The 18,405-nt window shown below is 38.0% G+C and overlaps 1 protein-coding gene across 1 annotated transcript in view; it reads left to right on the forward strand.

Moving 5' to 3' along the window:
- Positions 1-18,405, forward strand: part of LOC149148651 (pectinesterase/pectinesterase inhibitor 3-like) — a 101,769-nt gene that overhangs the window by 31,835 nt on the left and 51,529 nt on the right. Inside the window, exons 2-3 of the mRNA XM_089442239.1 lie at positions 3,984-3,992; positions 4,540-4,722. Of these exons, the coding sequence (XP_089298365.1) occupies positions 3,984-3,992; positions 4,540-4,722 (192 nt within the window). The remainder of the gene's footprint in view (positions 1-3,983; positions 3,993-4,539; positions 4,723-18,405) is intronic.

An 18,405-nucleotide genomic window follows, 5' to 3' on the forward strand; every position in this document is an offset into this window, starting at 1 on the left:
AGAAAAACTCAAAGGTCATGTTGATAGAAGGAGGCAGAGAGGTGAGGCTTCTTCTTCCTCTGCTCCATCTTCAAAACCTAAATTAGACAAAATGACTAAAATGATAGAGTCACTGGCTACTGAGATATCTAAGTTGCAGGTTGAGCAGAGTTCTGGGAAGGCAAAGCTTCCAAACAAATTTGCTCCAAGAAATCCAAATCCATTCAGAGGAGAAAATGAACAATTGAAAATCATTCATAGGGGTAAAGAAGCCGGTGAAGAACAAAAGGTTAAGGCTTCTTTCCAAAACGTAGTCATGGAGGAGGAGCAGTTTGAAGAAGAGGATGAAATTCACTGCATGGAAGATGAGGGCAGTGCTGCCTTCTTGACATTGGCTACCTATGAAGAATCATTACTCCAGGACCAAACCAGTCAAGAGTGGGATAGAGAGGTTGTTTTACAGACTGATGAACATCAAAGATATAATCTGAGGTCAAGACCAAGCAATGTCAAGGAGAATCTTGTCCAAAGAGCTGCTGTCCCCACAGAGCATCAGAACATCAAACAGAAAAGACCAGCAGCTGACCCAGTCATACTCAAAGCTCCAGCTCAAGAGATAAGAGGTCCTGACAAGTCCCCTTCCCCTTTAAGTTTTGAGTCAGAAGTCCAGAAACTTAAAATATCTGTACCCCAGATAGAACTTGTAAAAAGTGAGGCCTTTAGAAAGCCTATCCTTGATGATCTTGAGCTGAAAGCTGCGCAAGCCTCCACTGACTATGTCAATTTGCAAGATGACAAACCTGCAGTTGTGCTTAGCCTAATGACTGAACCTGCTGATAATAATTCTCCATCATTTTATGTCTCCTTGACTATTCATGACAAAATCCTCCACAACTGCCTGTTGGACACAGGGGCTAGCCACAATCTGATGCCCAAAGCTGTCATGGAAGAGTTAGGCCTTGATATTACCAGACCTTACCATGATCTATTCTCCTTTGATTCAAGAAAGGTGAAATTTCTGGGATTAATCAAAGACCTGGCCATTACCTTAACTCAACTTCCCATGAAGTGTGTGGTGATGGACATTGTGGTAGCAGATGTCCCTCCTAAGTTTGGCATGCTGCTATCCAGAGGATGGATTAAGAGACTAGGTGGGACATTACAAAATGACTTATCTTATGCCACTGTCCCAGTCTTTGGGGGAGAAAGCAAAAGATTGTACAGAGAAGCACAACTGGCCTACATCATCAGTGATGAGAAGAATCCCTCTAATCATCCCATCTATGCTGTGGATATTGATTTTAGAGCATGTATTCTCCAAATTGAAGAATCCCAAAAGGCCTCAATGCAGATCAGGAAACCAATAGTCCAGGTCATGGGAGAGCAAGGAAGTCAGGTTTGAGAGATGTTCTTTGATTGAGCATGTTCAAGGGAAACTACAAGAGCAGGGGTGGTGCTGATATCTCCAAAACAAGAAGGCATACATCTGTCTTTCAAGCTGATTTTTCAAGTTACCAATAATATAGCAGAGTATGAGGCTCTCATATTGGGCCTTAACGCAACTAAAGATAGAGGAATCAGAAACATAAAGGTGTTTGGAGATGCTGACCTCATCATTCAACAAGTGAACAAAACGTTTCAAGCAAAGCACCCAAGGCGGAAAGCATATAGAGACGAGGTATGGAGACTCAAAGAATCTTTGATAATTTTTTTATATCATATATCCCTAGAGTCAAAAATCGGCTCGCTGATTCTCTTGCCGTGTCTGCTAGCATGTTTATCCCTCCAACGCCTCCCATACTAGTTTATGAAGTTCAGATGAAATATAGACCATCCTTGCCCGATAACGTCTAGCATTGGAAAGTTTTTGAAGATGATGACGAGGTAAATAGGTTTCTACAAGTCATTGATGAATTCTTTGAAATGCAAATTGACCAAGAGAACGAAGCCTTGGAAGAAAGCCCCCAGCCCCAGCTTAGAAACAAAATTGGCAAAGATAGCATAGTCCAGCTGCCCAACAATCATATACCTAAAGGCCTTGTCCCCTTAGAAAAGATTTTTGACCAGAATGATATGCCTTATAAGGCTGCCCAAAATGAAGATCAATCTGCAGTCCATAGGCATAATTTAGGGAGCCCAGATCATCCAAGATATATAAATTTGTCCACCCATCTATCTGCTGCCCAAAGTTCTGAGTACCGCAATTTAACGAAGCATTTCACTGATGTTTTTTCCTGGGAATATAGTGACCTGAAAGCTTATGATAAAAATATCATCCAGCATAAGATCCCCTTGGAAAAAGACACCATCCCTTTCAAGCAGAAGTTGAGACCCATAAACCCTTTGCTCCTCCCTCTGATTGAAAAGGAGATAAAAAAGCTACTGGCTGCCAAAATCATAGTCCCTCTCAGATATTCAAAATGGGTAGCCAACTTGGTAGTGGTAAGGAAGAAAAGTGGAGAATCAGTCTCTGCGTTGATTTCAGAAATTTAAACAAATGCTCTAAGAAAGACAATTATCCTCTACCAAGATGGAGCGTTTACTGCAGAAAGTCTCAGGAACCCAAGTGATGTCTTTCTTGGATGGAATTTCAGGGTATATAATCAGGTTGTTGAACATCCAGATGACCAAGAAAAGACTTCATTCACCACTCCTTGGGGCACTTTTATGTATTCCAAGATGCCTTTTGGGTTGATGAATGCTGGAGCAACCTTTTAGAGAGCTATGGATATAACATTCGTGGGAGAGAAGGATAAGTTTGTCCTTGTTTACCTTGATGATATAATAGTATACTCCAGCAACCATCAAGATCATTTGCAGCATTTGAAGAAAGTGTTTATGAAGTGCAGAAGGTTTGGGATTTCAGTCAATCCTAAAAAGTCACAGTTTGCTTTAGAAGAGGGCAAGTTGCTAGGGCACATTGTTTCTACTGCAAGTGTCAAAATTGACCCAGAAAGAGTAAGAGCAATATAGACCTTGTCTGTCCTAAGACCAAAGAAGGATATCCAGTCCTTTCTGGGCAAGATAAACTTTGTAAGGAGGTTTATCCCAAATTTTGCAGAACTTGTAAAACACATCACCTCCATGTTGAAAAAGGGGCCAGAAATCAAATGGTCTGATGCATCAAGAAGATCTTTTGAATCCATCAAGAGAGCTATTATGGAAGCTCCTACTTTGGTTAGCCCGGATTATGGCAAGGATTTCCATATATTTTCGTTTGCCTCTGATGACACCATTGCAGCAGTTTTATTGCAAGCAAATGAGGAAGGTTCAGAGTATCCAGTGGCATTTTTTAGCAAAACCTTAAGGGATGCTGAGCTGAGGTATGATATCATTGAAAAACAGGCATATGCTCTTATCAAATCTTTGAAAGCTTTCAGAATTTACATTCTACATTCCAAGGTAATTTCATATGTGCCCTCTGCTTCAGTAAAAGATGTCCTAACGCAGCCAGATGCTGATGGAAGAAGGGCTAAATGGATTGCAAAGCTTATTGAATTCAACATAGAATTGAAGCCCACCAAGCTTGTCAGAGGCCAGGGCCTTACTAGATTAATGGTTGAAGAAAATTGCAGAATGTTGGACATGAATTTGATAAGCACGAATTCAAAGGATGGTCAGACAGAAGAAGAAACAGTTGAACCAGGGAAAAATCAGTCTTTGGCAGAAAATCTAGCCTCTTGTGAATGGTATTCTACAATAGCTCAATTCTTGCTGCAACTAGAAGTTCCTCCAGGTCTTAGTTCAAGCCAAGCCAGAACTATCAAGCTCAAGGAAACCAAATACTGCATTCATGAAAATCTGCTCTACTAGAGGGACCCCTCTGGGATTCTTTTGAGGTGTCTGGACGAAGAACAATCCATGGAGGTTATGCAGCAGTTTCATTCCAGCATATGTGGAGGACATCACTATTGGAAAACTACAGCCCACAAGATCCTTAGAGCTGGGTACTATTGACCCACCTTATTTTCTGATGTCTTTTCATTTGTTAAATCTTGTGACAGGTGCCAGAGGTTTGAGGGCAAGCAGCAGTTGAGGTCCTTGCCTTTTAAGCCTATTCATACCAGTGGTCCTTTTCAGCAATGGGGCTTGGATTTCATAGGACAAATCAATCCACATTCCAGTGGCCAACACAGATGGATCTTAGTAGCCACTGATTACTTCACTAAATGGATTGGCGCCATCCCTACTAGAAAGGCTGATCACCATGTGGTCATGAGGTTCTTGACAGAGAGTATGTTCACTAGGTTTGATTGTCCACATAAATTAGTTACAGACAATGCAACAACCTTCAGGGCAAAAGAGTTGGTGGACATGTGTGACTCTATGGGCATTAAGCTAGTTCATTCCAACTCGTATTACCCTCAAGGCAATGGTCTAGCAGAATCTTCCAACAAGAGCCTGATAAGGATAATTAAAAAGCTGTTGGAAGACAACAAAAAGAATTGGGATTCTAAGCTCAAGTATGCACTATGGGCTGACAGAGTGACCACCAAGAAATCCACAGGAAATTCTCCATTCAAGCTGGTATATGGCACTGAGGCTGTATTCCCAATGCAGTTAACCTTCCCTGTGGCAAATTTCTTGCAAGAAGAGCAGAATGAGGAAGAGGATATGGCAAAAAGGATTTGTGATTTGGCAAAAGTGCATCAAATCTGGGATCAGCTGATTGAGAAGTCAGCAACAAATCAAAAGAGAATCAAGGAAGCCTTTGACAAAAAGGCAAAAGCAGACAATTTTCAGGTCGGATACTTGGTTCTTAAGTGGGATGCACTGAAAGAGAAGAAAGGCAACCATGGGAAGTTTGATGCTCTGTGGACCGGACCTTTTGTCATCACTCAGACCAAGGGAACAATACTTTCATGCTAAAAAGTGTGGAAGGAGAGACAGTTTTTGATGGCCCAGTTAATGGGCGATTTTTGAAATTTTATGTCGTTTAAGGTCCGTAGGCCTTAAAGTTGTAAATAGGTTGTTTTATCAATTTTAGTGTAAGCTCAATTAGACTCCATGCCCAATGGAACACTAGGAAATTTTGCTAATCTGGTTTTCACAGGAAAGGCATTGGTCTACAGTTCTTGAGACATCACATGGAGGATCTCATCCCCAAAAGGAGCTAGTGTTAGCTCTGCTATATAATGATGATTCTCCAAAGGTCGAAAGTGAGCTCGGTCCTTGGTCGTGATTGAAAGAATCTTATAGCGGTCACTTTCTCCTTTCCCTTTGACCCACCCATCCTCCCTTCATCTCCGTTCCCCCTACTTTTCTTCTAAAAAACAAACCAAACCCCCTTTTGTTACAAGCCCCGAGCGCAAAAGCTAAAACCCCATAAAACCATGCCCATAGGACTTTGCGCCTCCATAAACTCGTCACCTGCAACCTCCACCATTGATTTTCCCCGTTGATCCAACGGCTCCCGTCACGCCCGATAAAGCGACTTGCACGATTGTTTCCCCGTCGTTTGATCATCTCCGCTGAAGATCCAACGACATTCGCTCTCCCCGCGTCCACGAAGTGATGGAATGTTAGTGCGTGATGGAGAGTGGTTTTTCTCTCTCCTCCGCCGCTATGTGTCATGCACTGAATGGAATCTTGCGCCCTCACCCTTTTACCGCCTAATGCCCGAAGGTGGTGCGATCGATACTGCTTACCACTTAATCCTCTGTCCCATCTCGATAACTGTCACGCGCCTTCTCCGCCCGATCACTGTTGGATCTGTCTGCCTAAGATCCAACGGCTCACATTCGCTCCGCTCCCGCTTCTTCCAATATCCCCGCCGTCTCACCTCCGTCGTTTATTCTCCTGATTTGACGGCTGATATTTCTCCTTTATCCAACCCGTCCACTCACCATGCAGTCCACGTCCCTTGACCGCTCTGTGTGCCTGAAGGACGAAGGTGACCGGCCTACCAGTACCAGTTGCAGTTGCTCCTCAACAACCACATTTAACAGACAATATGGCCGAGGAGGAAAAGGACAGAGCTTGAGTAGGTAACTGCATTTAACAGTTATGGAACTTCATTGATACGAGCACTCCAACTGCCTGAGAGGACAGTAGAGCACCTGAAAAAAATCCGATTCATCCACTAAAACAAGCAAACGCACTCAGAGACTCCATTAGGCAGTTAAATGTAGTTGGTGGTCAATTATGACCCCTCCATACCTAAAATGGCCAAGTGCCTTTGTAATGAAACTCTATATATACTCGAAAATAAGATGTAATCAGGGTTGATGGTTGATGTTTTGATGTAAGGTTCAACTTCTGGAGAATGTAACTATTTTGACACTTACATCGTCTCGTCTTCATTTTCAGCTAATACAAGCTTCTTTTGCTGTTAATTGCTCACTTTCCATTTATCTTCTCTTCCAAGCTGTGCCTGATATGCTGTATTCCTGAACTCTTGATGTTTAGCATTAGAGTAGCTATCATCCTATCTCTGTGTTAAAGTCTTGTATGTATCATTGAATGAGTTATTCAGGTTTCTCTTCATCTAGTGCCAAAGAGCTGTCATCCTGTCTGTGCATTGGTAGATTAGATTTGCAGACTTCTTTACTGGTTACGGTCGGCCATCACATGGTCTTGTGCATCTTCTGGTGTGGTCAGTATTCTCCATATTCACCCAATCTTAAACTGTGAGTAGTTGGTGGTCTAAAGCCTTGTAGTCTGGGGGTGTTCACGCATGTCTGGAGTGAAACAAAGTAGAAGTGGTTATCTAGCTTGGACAAGCATCATTCCTTCCATTCATCCATTTGCAACAATAAGTTGAATTTATATGTTATTAGGCATCTCCGAGTTACAACCTAGGAGAGTTTCTTGGAATCCTAACATGCCCATCAGGGATAGGTGTCATTTTTTTTATTACATCGTGCTCTTGGGTCTGTGCTGTTGATTTCTATGGGGTAATTGGATGGTGGAAGGCACTTGCCCCATATAGCTCTTTAGTTTGGGTCGACGTTGACTCTCTCTGTGTTCACTCTTGTGGTTCCTTAATGTTGGTATGCACGCACCTGGGGCATCATATTCTTGTTTCGGGCTATTGGTTTTGTTATTGCAGGTTCTGTGAAGACTTCTCATTGGCCCTCCCTCTCATTCGGTGGTTCTTTCATTCCAATCACAGTATGTCCTGCCAGTGAGGCCAACCACACTGCAAGGAAGGGGGGTGGGTGTGCTTTTGTGCAGGGCGTCCCGAACCAGGCCATAGCTTATGCTTAGACAATTTGGTCAGTCAAGAGACAGAGGATGCTGCAACTATCTCTGCAGCTCATTCTCCTGGTCACATAGTGGTCACTGCTACCATGGAGTCGATCGCTGAGTAGCTTCGAAACATTCAACTCAACATGGACATTCTCAGGGACCACAGGTATGAAGATCGAAACGAATTTATGGCTTATATCAATGACATCCAATACAGTTAAAGTGAAATTATTGAACAATTGGACTACCTTTGTCGTAGCCACCACCACATAAATGACTACCTACGCAGCCTAGAAGTGTGGGTGGAACACATAGATTTCCATATTCATAATTGTGTGTGCTATTTTGTAGCTTCCCCTGTAATGCCCCCCAACCCCCCTCCTTGATATGTTGCTATTAGTTATAGTCCTTTTTTTTTTCCTAATATGCTAAGGCTATAATGCCTCCCAGAAATAATGTTTGTCAAGTGTTTTCTATGGTGTCCTCTAGTCCCTAATCTCAACAAGTCTGGTCGGAATGAGAGAAAAGGGATTGTCGAGATGATCTTTGTAAACAATTGTTTCCTGAAAATCTAATGAAAGTTTTTTAAACGACAAAAACAAATATGAGGAAAACATAGTATTCAACTTGCCTCTAAAAATATAATGAATTTCTTTTAAATGACAAAAACAAATATGAGGAAAACATAGTATTCGACTTGCCTCTAATAACCTAATGAAAGTTTTTTAAATGACAAAAACATTGTATTCGACTTGCCTCTAATAAGCATTAATTCTAGTTATTTCTTTTCCATTCAAGATATTTGTGATAATTATGGAAGGGCTTGTTTTTGTGATGATCCTCTGCATAGATTTTGTAATCTTGGTATATGTACTCACAACATTATTTTTTACGCCATAGTATTAGTTGAGGATGTATTTTGTTTAGTGTTTTTCATTTTCCTTTAGCAAATATAGATTTCTTCATCAAATCTTTATTTAGCTTTCTACCATACTTGTTCCTCCTTCTACTTGTTAAATCTATTTTTCTTCAATTCTTTGTTTATGGCTTCTGATTATCCTTTCCTTTCATGGCTCCTCACTTAGGCCATTAGGGTAAGCCTCCCACTCATAGTACCAATATAGAAAATGTTGTCATGGAGAAAATTGATACCTTTTGTTAGGCAATTTCTATAGTGTCCCAAAAGAAGCTCAACTTATTGGAGGAAGGGATGAAATATGAGACATGCCTCCTAGCTAAGCATGTAGATGACTGAACTTATGGATTATTCCATATGATGTAGATGACTAAATGTATTCCATACTTGAGACCAGTTGCACTAAAGACAAAATTTTGTATTTTGGAGTTATATTGGCATACCAACTTACTTGTTTGTGATGCATTTTTTTTAATAAATAGAAATTTGAGTGAGTAAACAACCTCATTCATTCAAATTGGCTAAAAAAGTAAGGATGAATTCTCTTCACTATTTTCCTTTATATCACAAAGAAACATGGATGAGTTCTAGTCACTTATACAATTATGAGCACCAAAGAACTTTCAATTGAGCTAATCTTAGATGATTAACTCAAAGTGGATAATCTAGGTTTTTAATTTTAATTTTCCATAACAAACCTTCTAATCACATTCTCACTAACAATACTTTAATTAATTAATTAATTTATTTTGATTCTTCTAAGCACATTCTCACTAACAATACTTTAATTAATTAATTAATTTATTTTGATTCTTGAAAATAATAAATTCAAAAAAATTTGAAAATTTTAATTTCCATTTTAGAAAAAAAATTCTTCAAAATAATCTACATATGTTAAATATTAATATTGGTCAAATTTCATTTAACCTCATTTCCTCAACCTAAACTATACCTAACACGCTCTTCAAAACAAAATAATTTTTTACCAAAAAATAATACTTATTACAAATTCACCATAATTTAAATAAAAATAATAATCATCTTAAAGAAAGAAAAACTATAAAAACAACTTCAAATAGATTAAACATATTAGCGTTCAAATACTTTGTTAGAACACTTAAAATAACTTTATTTTTTAATTGTATGTGTCAACAAAAGAATAGCACGGGTCAGGAAAACAGACCATGCCATGGTAGATTGGGGTAACTTTGCGATTTGTTCAAAATTTCGTGAGCCAAATGACATCCCTATAAACATGAGTAACTACCATATACTATACCTCTATAGTGGAAAAAGAAACCACAACCAAAATTATTTCTTTCTTATTCAACTCATTGGTCCACCAAACAATGGAAGAACATATTTGCTCATAGATACCCCTCTATCGACATCTCTTTTCCAATGAGAATCAATATAAAAATTATATCCATTGAGTGGGTGTCCCTTGAGATATCATTATGATAACGAATGGAAAGTTCAAAAGTACCTTGCAAATATTTGAAAACCTTCTTCATTATAGATTGATGTTCACATTTCGGTGTAGTCATGAATTGACTCAAGGGTCCCACTACTTTGGCAATGTTTGGTCTAGTTTAAGCCATAGCATATATCAAATTACCATCTAAACTAGCATAAGGAGCTGAAGCCATATTCTCCATCTCTATAGGTGTAGTATGACATTGCTCAACTAAATACTTAGTTCTCATAATAAGAAAAACACTCAATGGTTTGCAAATTTCCATGTGAAAACATTGTAGTATCAAATATACATACTTTCTCTAGCTCAACTAAATCCTTCTATTTGATTTAATTCTCTTGATATCCATTCCTAAGATATTTTTTGCATCCCATTTCCTTCATAAAAATTTGTGCTAAAACCTAAGACTTCAAGTCATGAATCACAACTTCCTTGTTACCAAAAAAATAACATATCATCTACATATAAAGTGATAACAAGCAAATGACCAACGATAGGTTTTTAATGTATAATGATCTAATTTGGATCTCAAAAATCTCAATCCTAACACAAAAGAATGAAACTTTTGGTACCACATTCTATGAGAATATTTGTGACCACATAGATACATTTTTAATTTGTAAACCAATAACTCTTTACCTTTTCAATGTAGTGTTGTGGCTATATAATATAGATCTCCTCCTTCAAGTCACCTTCTAGGAACATTGTTTCCATATTCGTTTATTCTATTTCTAAATCAAAAGTTGTTGATGTAGATAATAAGAGCTAAAAGAAGTTAACTTACCAACTAGGGATATTGCCAAATTCCTTCCCCTCAACTTGGTAATATCCATTCACAACCAACATTCCCTATGCTTTTCAACATTGTCATTTAAGAAGATCATTCTTTTGATAGCCCACTTAAAATGAATGGGTTTCCATCCATTTCGAAATGCTACCAAGTCACATGTATCATTATTTATAAGTGTATTGATTTCACCATTCAACACAATATCTAGGACTACTTATTTTCCATCGTCGTTGCCTCTTTCATAGTTCTAAGTTTATTGATGTTAAAAAATATGGAAAATTTATATTTGAAGTCAAACATGCTCTAATTATACCTATATGGTTTTCTTTTCTGTCAAGTGGACCTCCTTAAATATTAAGGTGAATTTACATTCTCCTCTTTTAAACTCTTTTAACCCTCCTCATAAGGCCCATCATGATCATGAGCTTCTTGTTCATTTTCTAATTTACATTCTCTATCTTTAGTGGTATTTGAACCATTAACTTCTTCTCATACTCTTCTAGCTATGCCACTATGGGAGAAAGCTTAACATCTCTAAAAGTAACATTCCTTCTATATAAAAAATTTCCAAATATAAGATCCCAAAGTTTACAATATCCTTTCACATCAATGCCATGCCTAAAAAAAAAAGTTTCATAACATTGTTACCATATTTGATCACTTTTTATTAGGCACATGGGCTATGCCTCACAATTAGAAACACAAAAATGCTGAAGTGAGGGATTCTTTCCCGTCTAGACCTCTATAGGCATCTTATCTAGAAGATATAATGTAGGAGACCTATCAATCAAGTAACATGTAGTAACAACTTATTTTACTCACAACTTCTACTCTACATTGGCTCCACTAAGCATACTCTTAGCATGGGGCCTTCACCTTGCTGACTAATATGGTATCATGTTCATTCATAAAGGATATTTTAAAATTATGAAAAATAAACTTAATATATTATAGGTATTGAGGGGGATGTAGAGTATTAGGGGGTCTATAGTTATTGGGGGATATAAAATGAGGTATGTAGTAAAAATAATGGATTTTTTAATTGAAATATACATTGGGTGCGGAGATAAAAAAAATCATTTTGGGAGATATTTATAAATATTTAGTACAATAAGGGGTATTCTTTAATATCCCACTAAAATGTGTGCTTTGTCACTAATTCATTATGTTAAGGTCCCATAACTCCTAGTTCTCTCCATCAATGTTCTATTCGTCCATTCTACAATTCCATGCTAATATTGGAGGTATTGGAGGGGGGTATGTAAGGCATCACATGGTTTATAGTTATTTGGGGGTATAAAATGAGGTATCGAGTAAAAGTAACAGCTTTTTATTGGAAATATGCATAGGGTGGGGGGTAAAAAAATCATTTTGGGAGATATTTATTAACATATAATAAAATAAGGGCGCTCTTTAATATCCTACTAATGTGTTATGTAATTGGTTCATTAAGTGACTGCCCATGACTCCTAGTTCTCTCCATCAATGTTCTATTCATCCATTTTGCAACTCCATTTTAATAAATGGTATATGGAGTTTTCTTATGTTTTCTAATGTCATTCTCCTTGCAAAACTTATCAAACTCTATAGAAGAAAACTTATCTCCATTATATGTCCTTCACACCTTAATCTTCCTAATAGTTTAATTTTACAAGAGATATTTAAACTCTTGAAATCAAATAAAACCCTTAGATGTAGTTATAAGAATATATACCCATGTCCTTTTAAAATAATCATATATGAATAACAAATAATATAAAGCCTTAGAAATTGAAGGAACTTTAACTCGAACAACTACATTAGAATTATATCCAACCTTAAATATTGCTTAGAACTAGAATACAATTTCATATATTTCTACTTTCCATATATGCAATCAAGAGCACAATCATTTGATCCATTGAAAATATTTTCATTTTTTGAGGCTTGAAAGTTCTTCTCATATTTATGGCACAATATTTGGTGCCATAACATTGTCTTCTCTACAAGTAAATTACTTTTTGAAGAAATAACATGTTTAGGTATTGTTGGTAAAATTATATGTATTCTAATTCCAACGTTTAATTATCAAATCCGGGATCGTAAGACTAAGAGATGAAAGCACAAGAAATGCGATGCCAACTAAGCCGAAAATACCCAAAGTATGCATATAAAATGCATAATCTCATTCGTCCCAGGAATTTTAATCTCCCTGCCTAGTCAACCCTTCATAAATTATGGTTTAAGGCCCCTTAATAAAATCCTATGCGGAAATGTTTCAGAGACTATTCAATAGTCTAAACCTTAATTAACTTATGCAGCGGAATATTATTCAACTCTCATAAACTTTCATTTATTCTTAAACCCACGCATATTAACCATACCCTCTTATTCCGATCACGGATTTACTCAACACTAATCATACCATGGTTAATTGCCCTTAATCCTCTTTATTTCTATAATAACCTCATATAATAGAAATATACATAAACCGCATTAACTTTACCTTTCCACTTTTTCCGCGGCCTTAACACGTTTTCCGAGGCCCACCTTTATCGGTTCAATCTACTCCATCGATTTCATTCCATCAGATCAATGGTTGTCGTGTGATCTCCACTCGTCCTCTGGAACTCAAATAACTTTAATTCACGTGTATAAACTTTTCGGGTCTACTCTGCAATTGAACATCAATTGAACATTAACTGAACAACAATTGAACAACAATTAAACAACAATTGAACAACAACTGAACATCAATTGAACAACAACTGAAAAATAATTGAACAACAACTGAAAAAAAATTGAACAACAATTAAACAACATTTGAACAATGATTGAATAGAAACCGGTCCCATGTTGACTTCCGCGTTGACTTTCCCTTTTTGCACGGGTGCTTCACTCTATGTCATTGATCTTACCATTCAATTTGACAGTCGTTGATCCACCCAATCAACAAAACCAATCGACATCCTCCACCGTTGATCTCCTCATTAATCTGATGGTTGATGGTTCACCTGATCATTGCACATCGCATATCGCAATTTCTTCTGGCCAAGGTTCATTCACTCCTGAATGATGCGATGCAATATTAATCCAACGGTCAGCATCAGCCATGATCCAACAGTCTGCAGCCCTTCAACTAGTACGTGGATTACCAAACACTCAACCCCCGTAGTTGACTTCGACATAAGCATTTGAATTTGCGATCGACGGCTAAGATCGATTGCGGGCCTTCAACTGCGATCAAGAATTTCCGTGCTATCATATCCCCGCGATCCTCTGCCATTCTTCTTCCGCCATTCATATCCATCAATCTAAAAGATCTGACGGTCCTCGTTCTTTTCTACGTACTCCACTTTTAGGCTGTTTCTTAGTGTTCATGTGGTTTCAGGTTTCTTCTAGGGTTCTGGTCTTTAGCTGTTCTACATCACAACTTCCTCCTTAACTCCGCTCACGCCTTTATGCTTCCTTCACCTTCACTGTAACCTTAAAGGCTTCCTCTTGTACTGTCGGTGTGTACAAAGCCGTAACACCTCTCTGTCACTCTTCTCTGTATTTCGCCTCTGATTCTGCACATGCAACTTCTGTTGCATAGAACTACTCTAGTTCACACACAGATTATAACTAAATTATTCCATACACACACACAAACTTAGAATCAAGTTGTTTGTATTAATAAACATGTATTTACACTGTTTCTTCTCTCAGGCCCGATTTCCAATATCAGTGGCCTCTGTTTCACAATATGCTTGTAGGCTTATGATCAAACCTCTAACTCCTAACTTGACTTGACTAACTCGCTAACCTCTGACTATGCCTTTTAGGCTTACATTTATACAAAAGGATTCTACAAACGATTCCTGGTTTAGATCCATAACCTTCTCAACTAAATCCTAAAATCTCTTCCTTATCTCTAAGGATCCTCTCTAATCCACAAAATCATGAACTAGATCCTAATCTAAGATTTACGATTAATTCTGAAATCTCTCAATCTCTCAACTATCCTGATTCTCTCATGTTCTCCTACATTCGAGAACATTTACAATATGATTCACAATACTTAATTAATTCATACTTCCATTAAAATCACTCAAAACCTAAGTAATTACATTAATTCAACACTAAAGAAACCAACTTCCTTAAAATACAAGACCCCCTATGTCTACTAAAATACAATGATATTGTTGAATTGAATGCTCATGCATCAAAATGTAGGATTAGAACCTATGCTAACAACTAACACTATAAATAAATAATCACTAAGTATTATCACTCATTACTAGACAATGGGACTCTAATGCTTATCGGGTTTCGAACCAAAATATTTCATTACCAATAGACAATGTTCATATGGTTCTTGTAACACCCTCCTCCCACATCTACCTAAGTAATTGGCCAATAGGGGTAAACATGTGACGAGAGGATACTATGATTGGATTCAACGTCCTAAGTGGGCTTAAGGAAATGGAATCAATGGAAACACATCATACATACCTTCCACACCAGCTACAGGACCCCTAAGCCAACATTTCTGGTAACTAGCCCCTAGGGCCCATTGAGGTTTTAGACCACTTGACCTTTGGATTCTCCCATGCTACGACCCTGATAACATCCAGGAGGCTCTGGATACTCTCATTAAAAGGCCTACCAGCATCAAGGGACCATTTTTCTCAGTGTTGTGCTAGCATCCCCGAGATTTGAGACACGTTTTTAGGCCCATAGCTCAAGTCACTACCTAGAATTGAATGACACCTTCATAACAAAAATATAATAAGGAAACAATGATGCAAATGAAAATACTTGAAAAAACCCTTGACTGGATCCCTACTAGCCATGACATGCATTTCGTCAAACATATCACAAATATGTAATCTACAGGTGTAAACAACATATCTAAGCATAGGGGTCTCATACTCATCTGAGAATCACTAAGAAGCATTGATGCCTCAACACATTAGCTGCAATTTCATCCATTAGGTAATAGATACATTGTTCATTAATTTATAAGTAAAAATATGATGAGATCTATACATAGCCACTTTCATAAAACATATACATAACCATCATAATAAAAACAAAAATACCAAGGAAATCACAACCATATGATCCATATATAAACTAGTATGATACTCATAGAAATACAAGGAGAAATAACCTCATATTGATGATGAAAAATCCAAACCTGGGATGGGACTACCACATTCCACCCGACTGTAGAATGGCTGAGCCAAATCTCTCTTTAGTCATTCACCCTCGTGCCATATTCCAAGTTTGAATGTGGGATCTCATAGAACACATCAATCCAAAACCATCCAGGGCTTCCAGAGGCCAACCACCTCAACCCATAAAATAGTGACTCCATCTCATGGTCGGACATCACAGAACCATCATCAGATTGGTCTCTATCTAATCCTTCCAGGTTTCCAGAGCGTTTGTTCCAACCAAGGCTTCTAGGACTAGTAACTCAACCCACCAAGGGGTTCTAGAGTGTTTGTCCAACCAAGGCTTCCATGACTAGTAACTCAACCCAAGTGATTACAGGGCTTCCAAAGCGTTTGTCCAACCAGGGTTTCCAGGAACTAGTAACTCAACCCAAGCTAAAGGAAACATGAGAACATACCAAGAAAACAAAGAAATGAACCACAACATCATGGCTATCCAAGAATCGGAAATATAGGCAAATCCAATGTCAATCCAGGCAATCCTTCATTCTAGTGACACATCGTGACCAATAATCCACATGCATATGCCATGCATGCCAAAATTAGTGAGGAAAAAATGCGTACAACTAGGTACCTACAAGCAAAACCTGTTGTAGTTGCTGATCTCAATTTCATCTTGTGCTTTCCTACTCTTCCTTTTCCTTCTTGCTAAAAAACTCCATGTATGCCACACCCTCCAAGGGTGCTCCAAAAAAACTCTAAGTGTCCAAGAGTATGAGAGAGAGAGAATAGAGAGAGCCAGCTCCAAAACTAAACTGACAAAAGTGTGTGAACTGATCCTCAGAAGCCTTTTTATTAATGAGGTCTCTATTTTCTTTATTTTCCATTATTTTCCTTCATTTTCCTCACATGCAACCTGTGACCTTTCACCTACTTTTTCTCCTCATTTGCATTATTTTCATAAATAAATTTGCCAAAATGACATTTTTCCTTTCCAAAGCCTTAACCATTTCCTTTGCCAATTTCCTTAGCCATTAATAAACCATATGTAATCCCCATCACTATGCTTTTTCCCAACATTTAGTTTGGAATAAATGTCCCATCAACCGTGGTTATTATTTTTCCTTCATTAACTTTTATTACATCAAATTTTCAACAGGGTTGTTACAAAACACTCCCCCTTGAGGGAACACAATCCTCAGTGTTCAAAAACACCTATAACCACAAGATTGTTGTAAGAAAAACATAATGTCGATGGAGATTTATAACTTATCTCATTGCATTATTTACAATGATCAACCTACTGAGAAGAAAACCAACATGAAAACATATAAAGTATAACATCATAATGACATGACACCCATACTTCTTACTGGAGATTTATAACATAGCTCATGGCGGTATTTACATCCATATACATATGTACATATACCAACATATCACCAAACATGTACCAAAACATATACCAAAGACATATACCAAAACACCATACCAAAACTGCTTTGCCTCAACTAATAAACAATGAAGGATACATAGCCTGCATCTGATCTACCATCTCCCATGTAGCTTCATCAGGCCCAAAGTGCTTCCACTGCACTTTAACCTGCTCGATTGCTCGGTTCTGGAGCATGAGCACCTTTTTCTGTAATATACACTGAGTCTCCGATTGGAATTTTCCATCTAATTCCACCTGCAATACAATCCAGTCAATCACATGATCAACATCTTTAACATACCTCTTAAGCAATGACACATGGAAAACATCATGGAATCTCACTATCAGAGGCAGTGAAAATTGATGGGCTACTGGCTCAATCCTCTTAATAATACTAAAGGGTCCACAAAACCGTGGTGCCATCTTGCCACATGATCCAATTCACAATGAGCTCTTCTTTGGTTTGATGCACAAGTATAGTTGTTCCCCAACCTGGAACTCCTTGAACAACTTGCTCCGATCTACATAGCTCTTATGCCTATCTTGTGTTGCCTTTAGATTCTTCTTTATAACCTGCATTTCAAGTTCCATTTCTGCCAATATGTCCGGTCCAATCAAAACCTTGTTAACTAGATCACTCCAACTGATGGGAGTATTGCAACTCTGCCATTATAATGCCTCAAATAGACTCATCTTCAAATAATCCTAATATCCATTGTTTTAAGTGAATTTTACCAATGAAAGATACTCTTCCAACATTCGTTGTTGATGCATCACGTACATCCTCAACATGTCCTCCAATATCCTGTTGACCCTTTCAACCTGCCCATCTGTCTGCAGATGATAAGATGTATTAAAGTCCAACTTTGTGCCCAAACCTGCAAACAACTCCTTCCAAAACTTGGAAGTGAACTTCACATCCCTATCTAAAAAAATATTCTTTGGAACACCATGCAATCTGACCACATCTCTGATGAATACATGTGCTACATTGCTAACTGAGAATGTAGACTTCACTGGAATGAAGTGTGTAACCTTTGTCAACCTTTCCACAACAACCATGATGGAATCATGCTGTCTCACTATCCTCGGCAAACTTTGATGAAGTCCATGGAAATTACCTCCCATTTCCATTTAGGAATCACACTTGACTATAGCAGTCCACCTAGATTCTTACACTCTTCCTTCACCTACTGAAAATCAAAACACCTAGCCACAAAATCTACTACATCCCTCTTTAGGTCTGACCAATAATAAAATTTCTTCACTGCGGTCAATTTCTTCTGATAGTCTCGGTGACCTGAATATGGTTTCATATGAAACTCCCTCAAGATCACCTTATTGAGCTCACTATTGTCTTGCACATGTATCATGTCTTCGAATCTAACTAGCCTGTCTGCTGCGAGGCGATAGTCCACATCATGTGCACCTGCATCTGTACCTATACATGTACCACCACCTGTACCTATACCTATA

Source organism: Pinus tabuliformis, chromosome 9 (genome assembly GCF_031772625.1).
Source record: "Pinus tabuliformis cultivar Carrire ecotype Pingquan chromosome 9, CPIR1, whole genome shotgun sequence".
In the NCBI taxonomy this organism is placed as follows: domain Eukaryota; kingdom Viridiplantae; phylum Streptophyta; class Pinopsida; order Pinales; family Pinaceae; genus Pinus; species Pinus tabuliformis.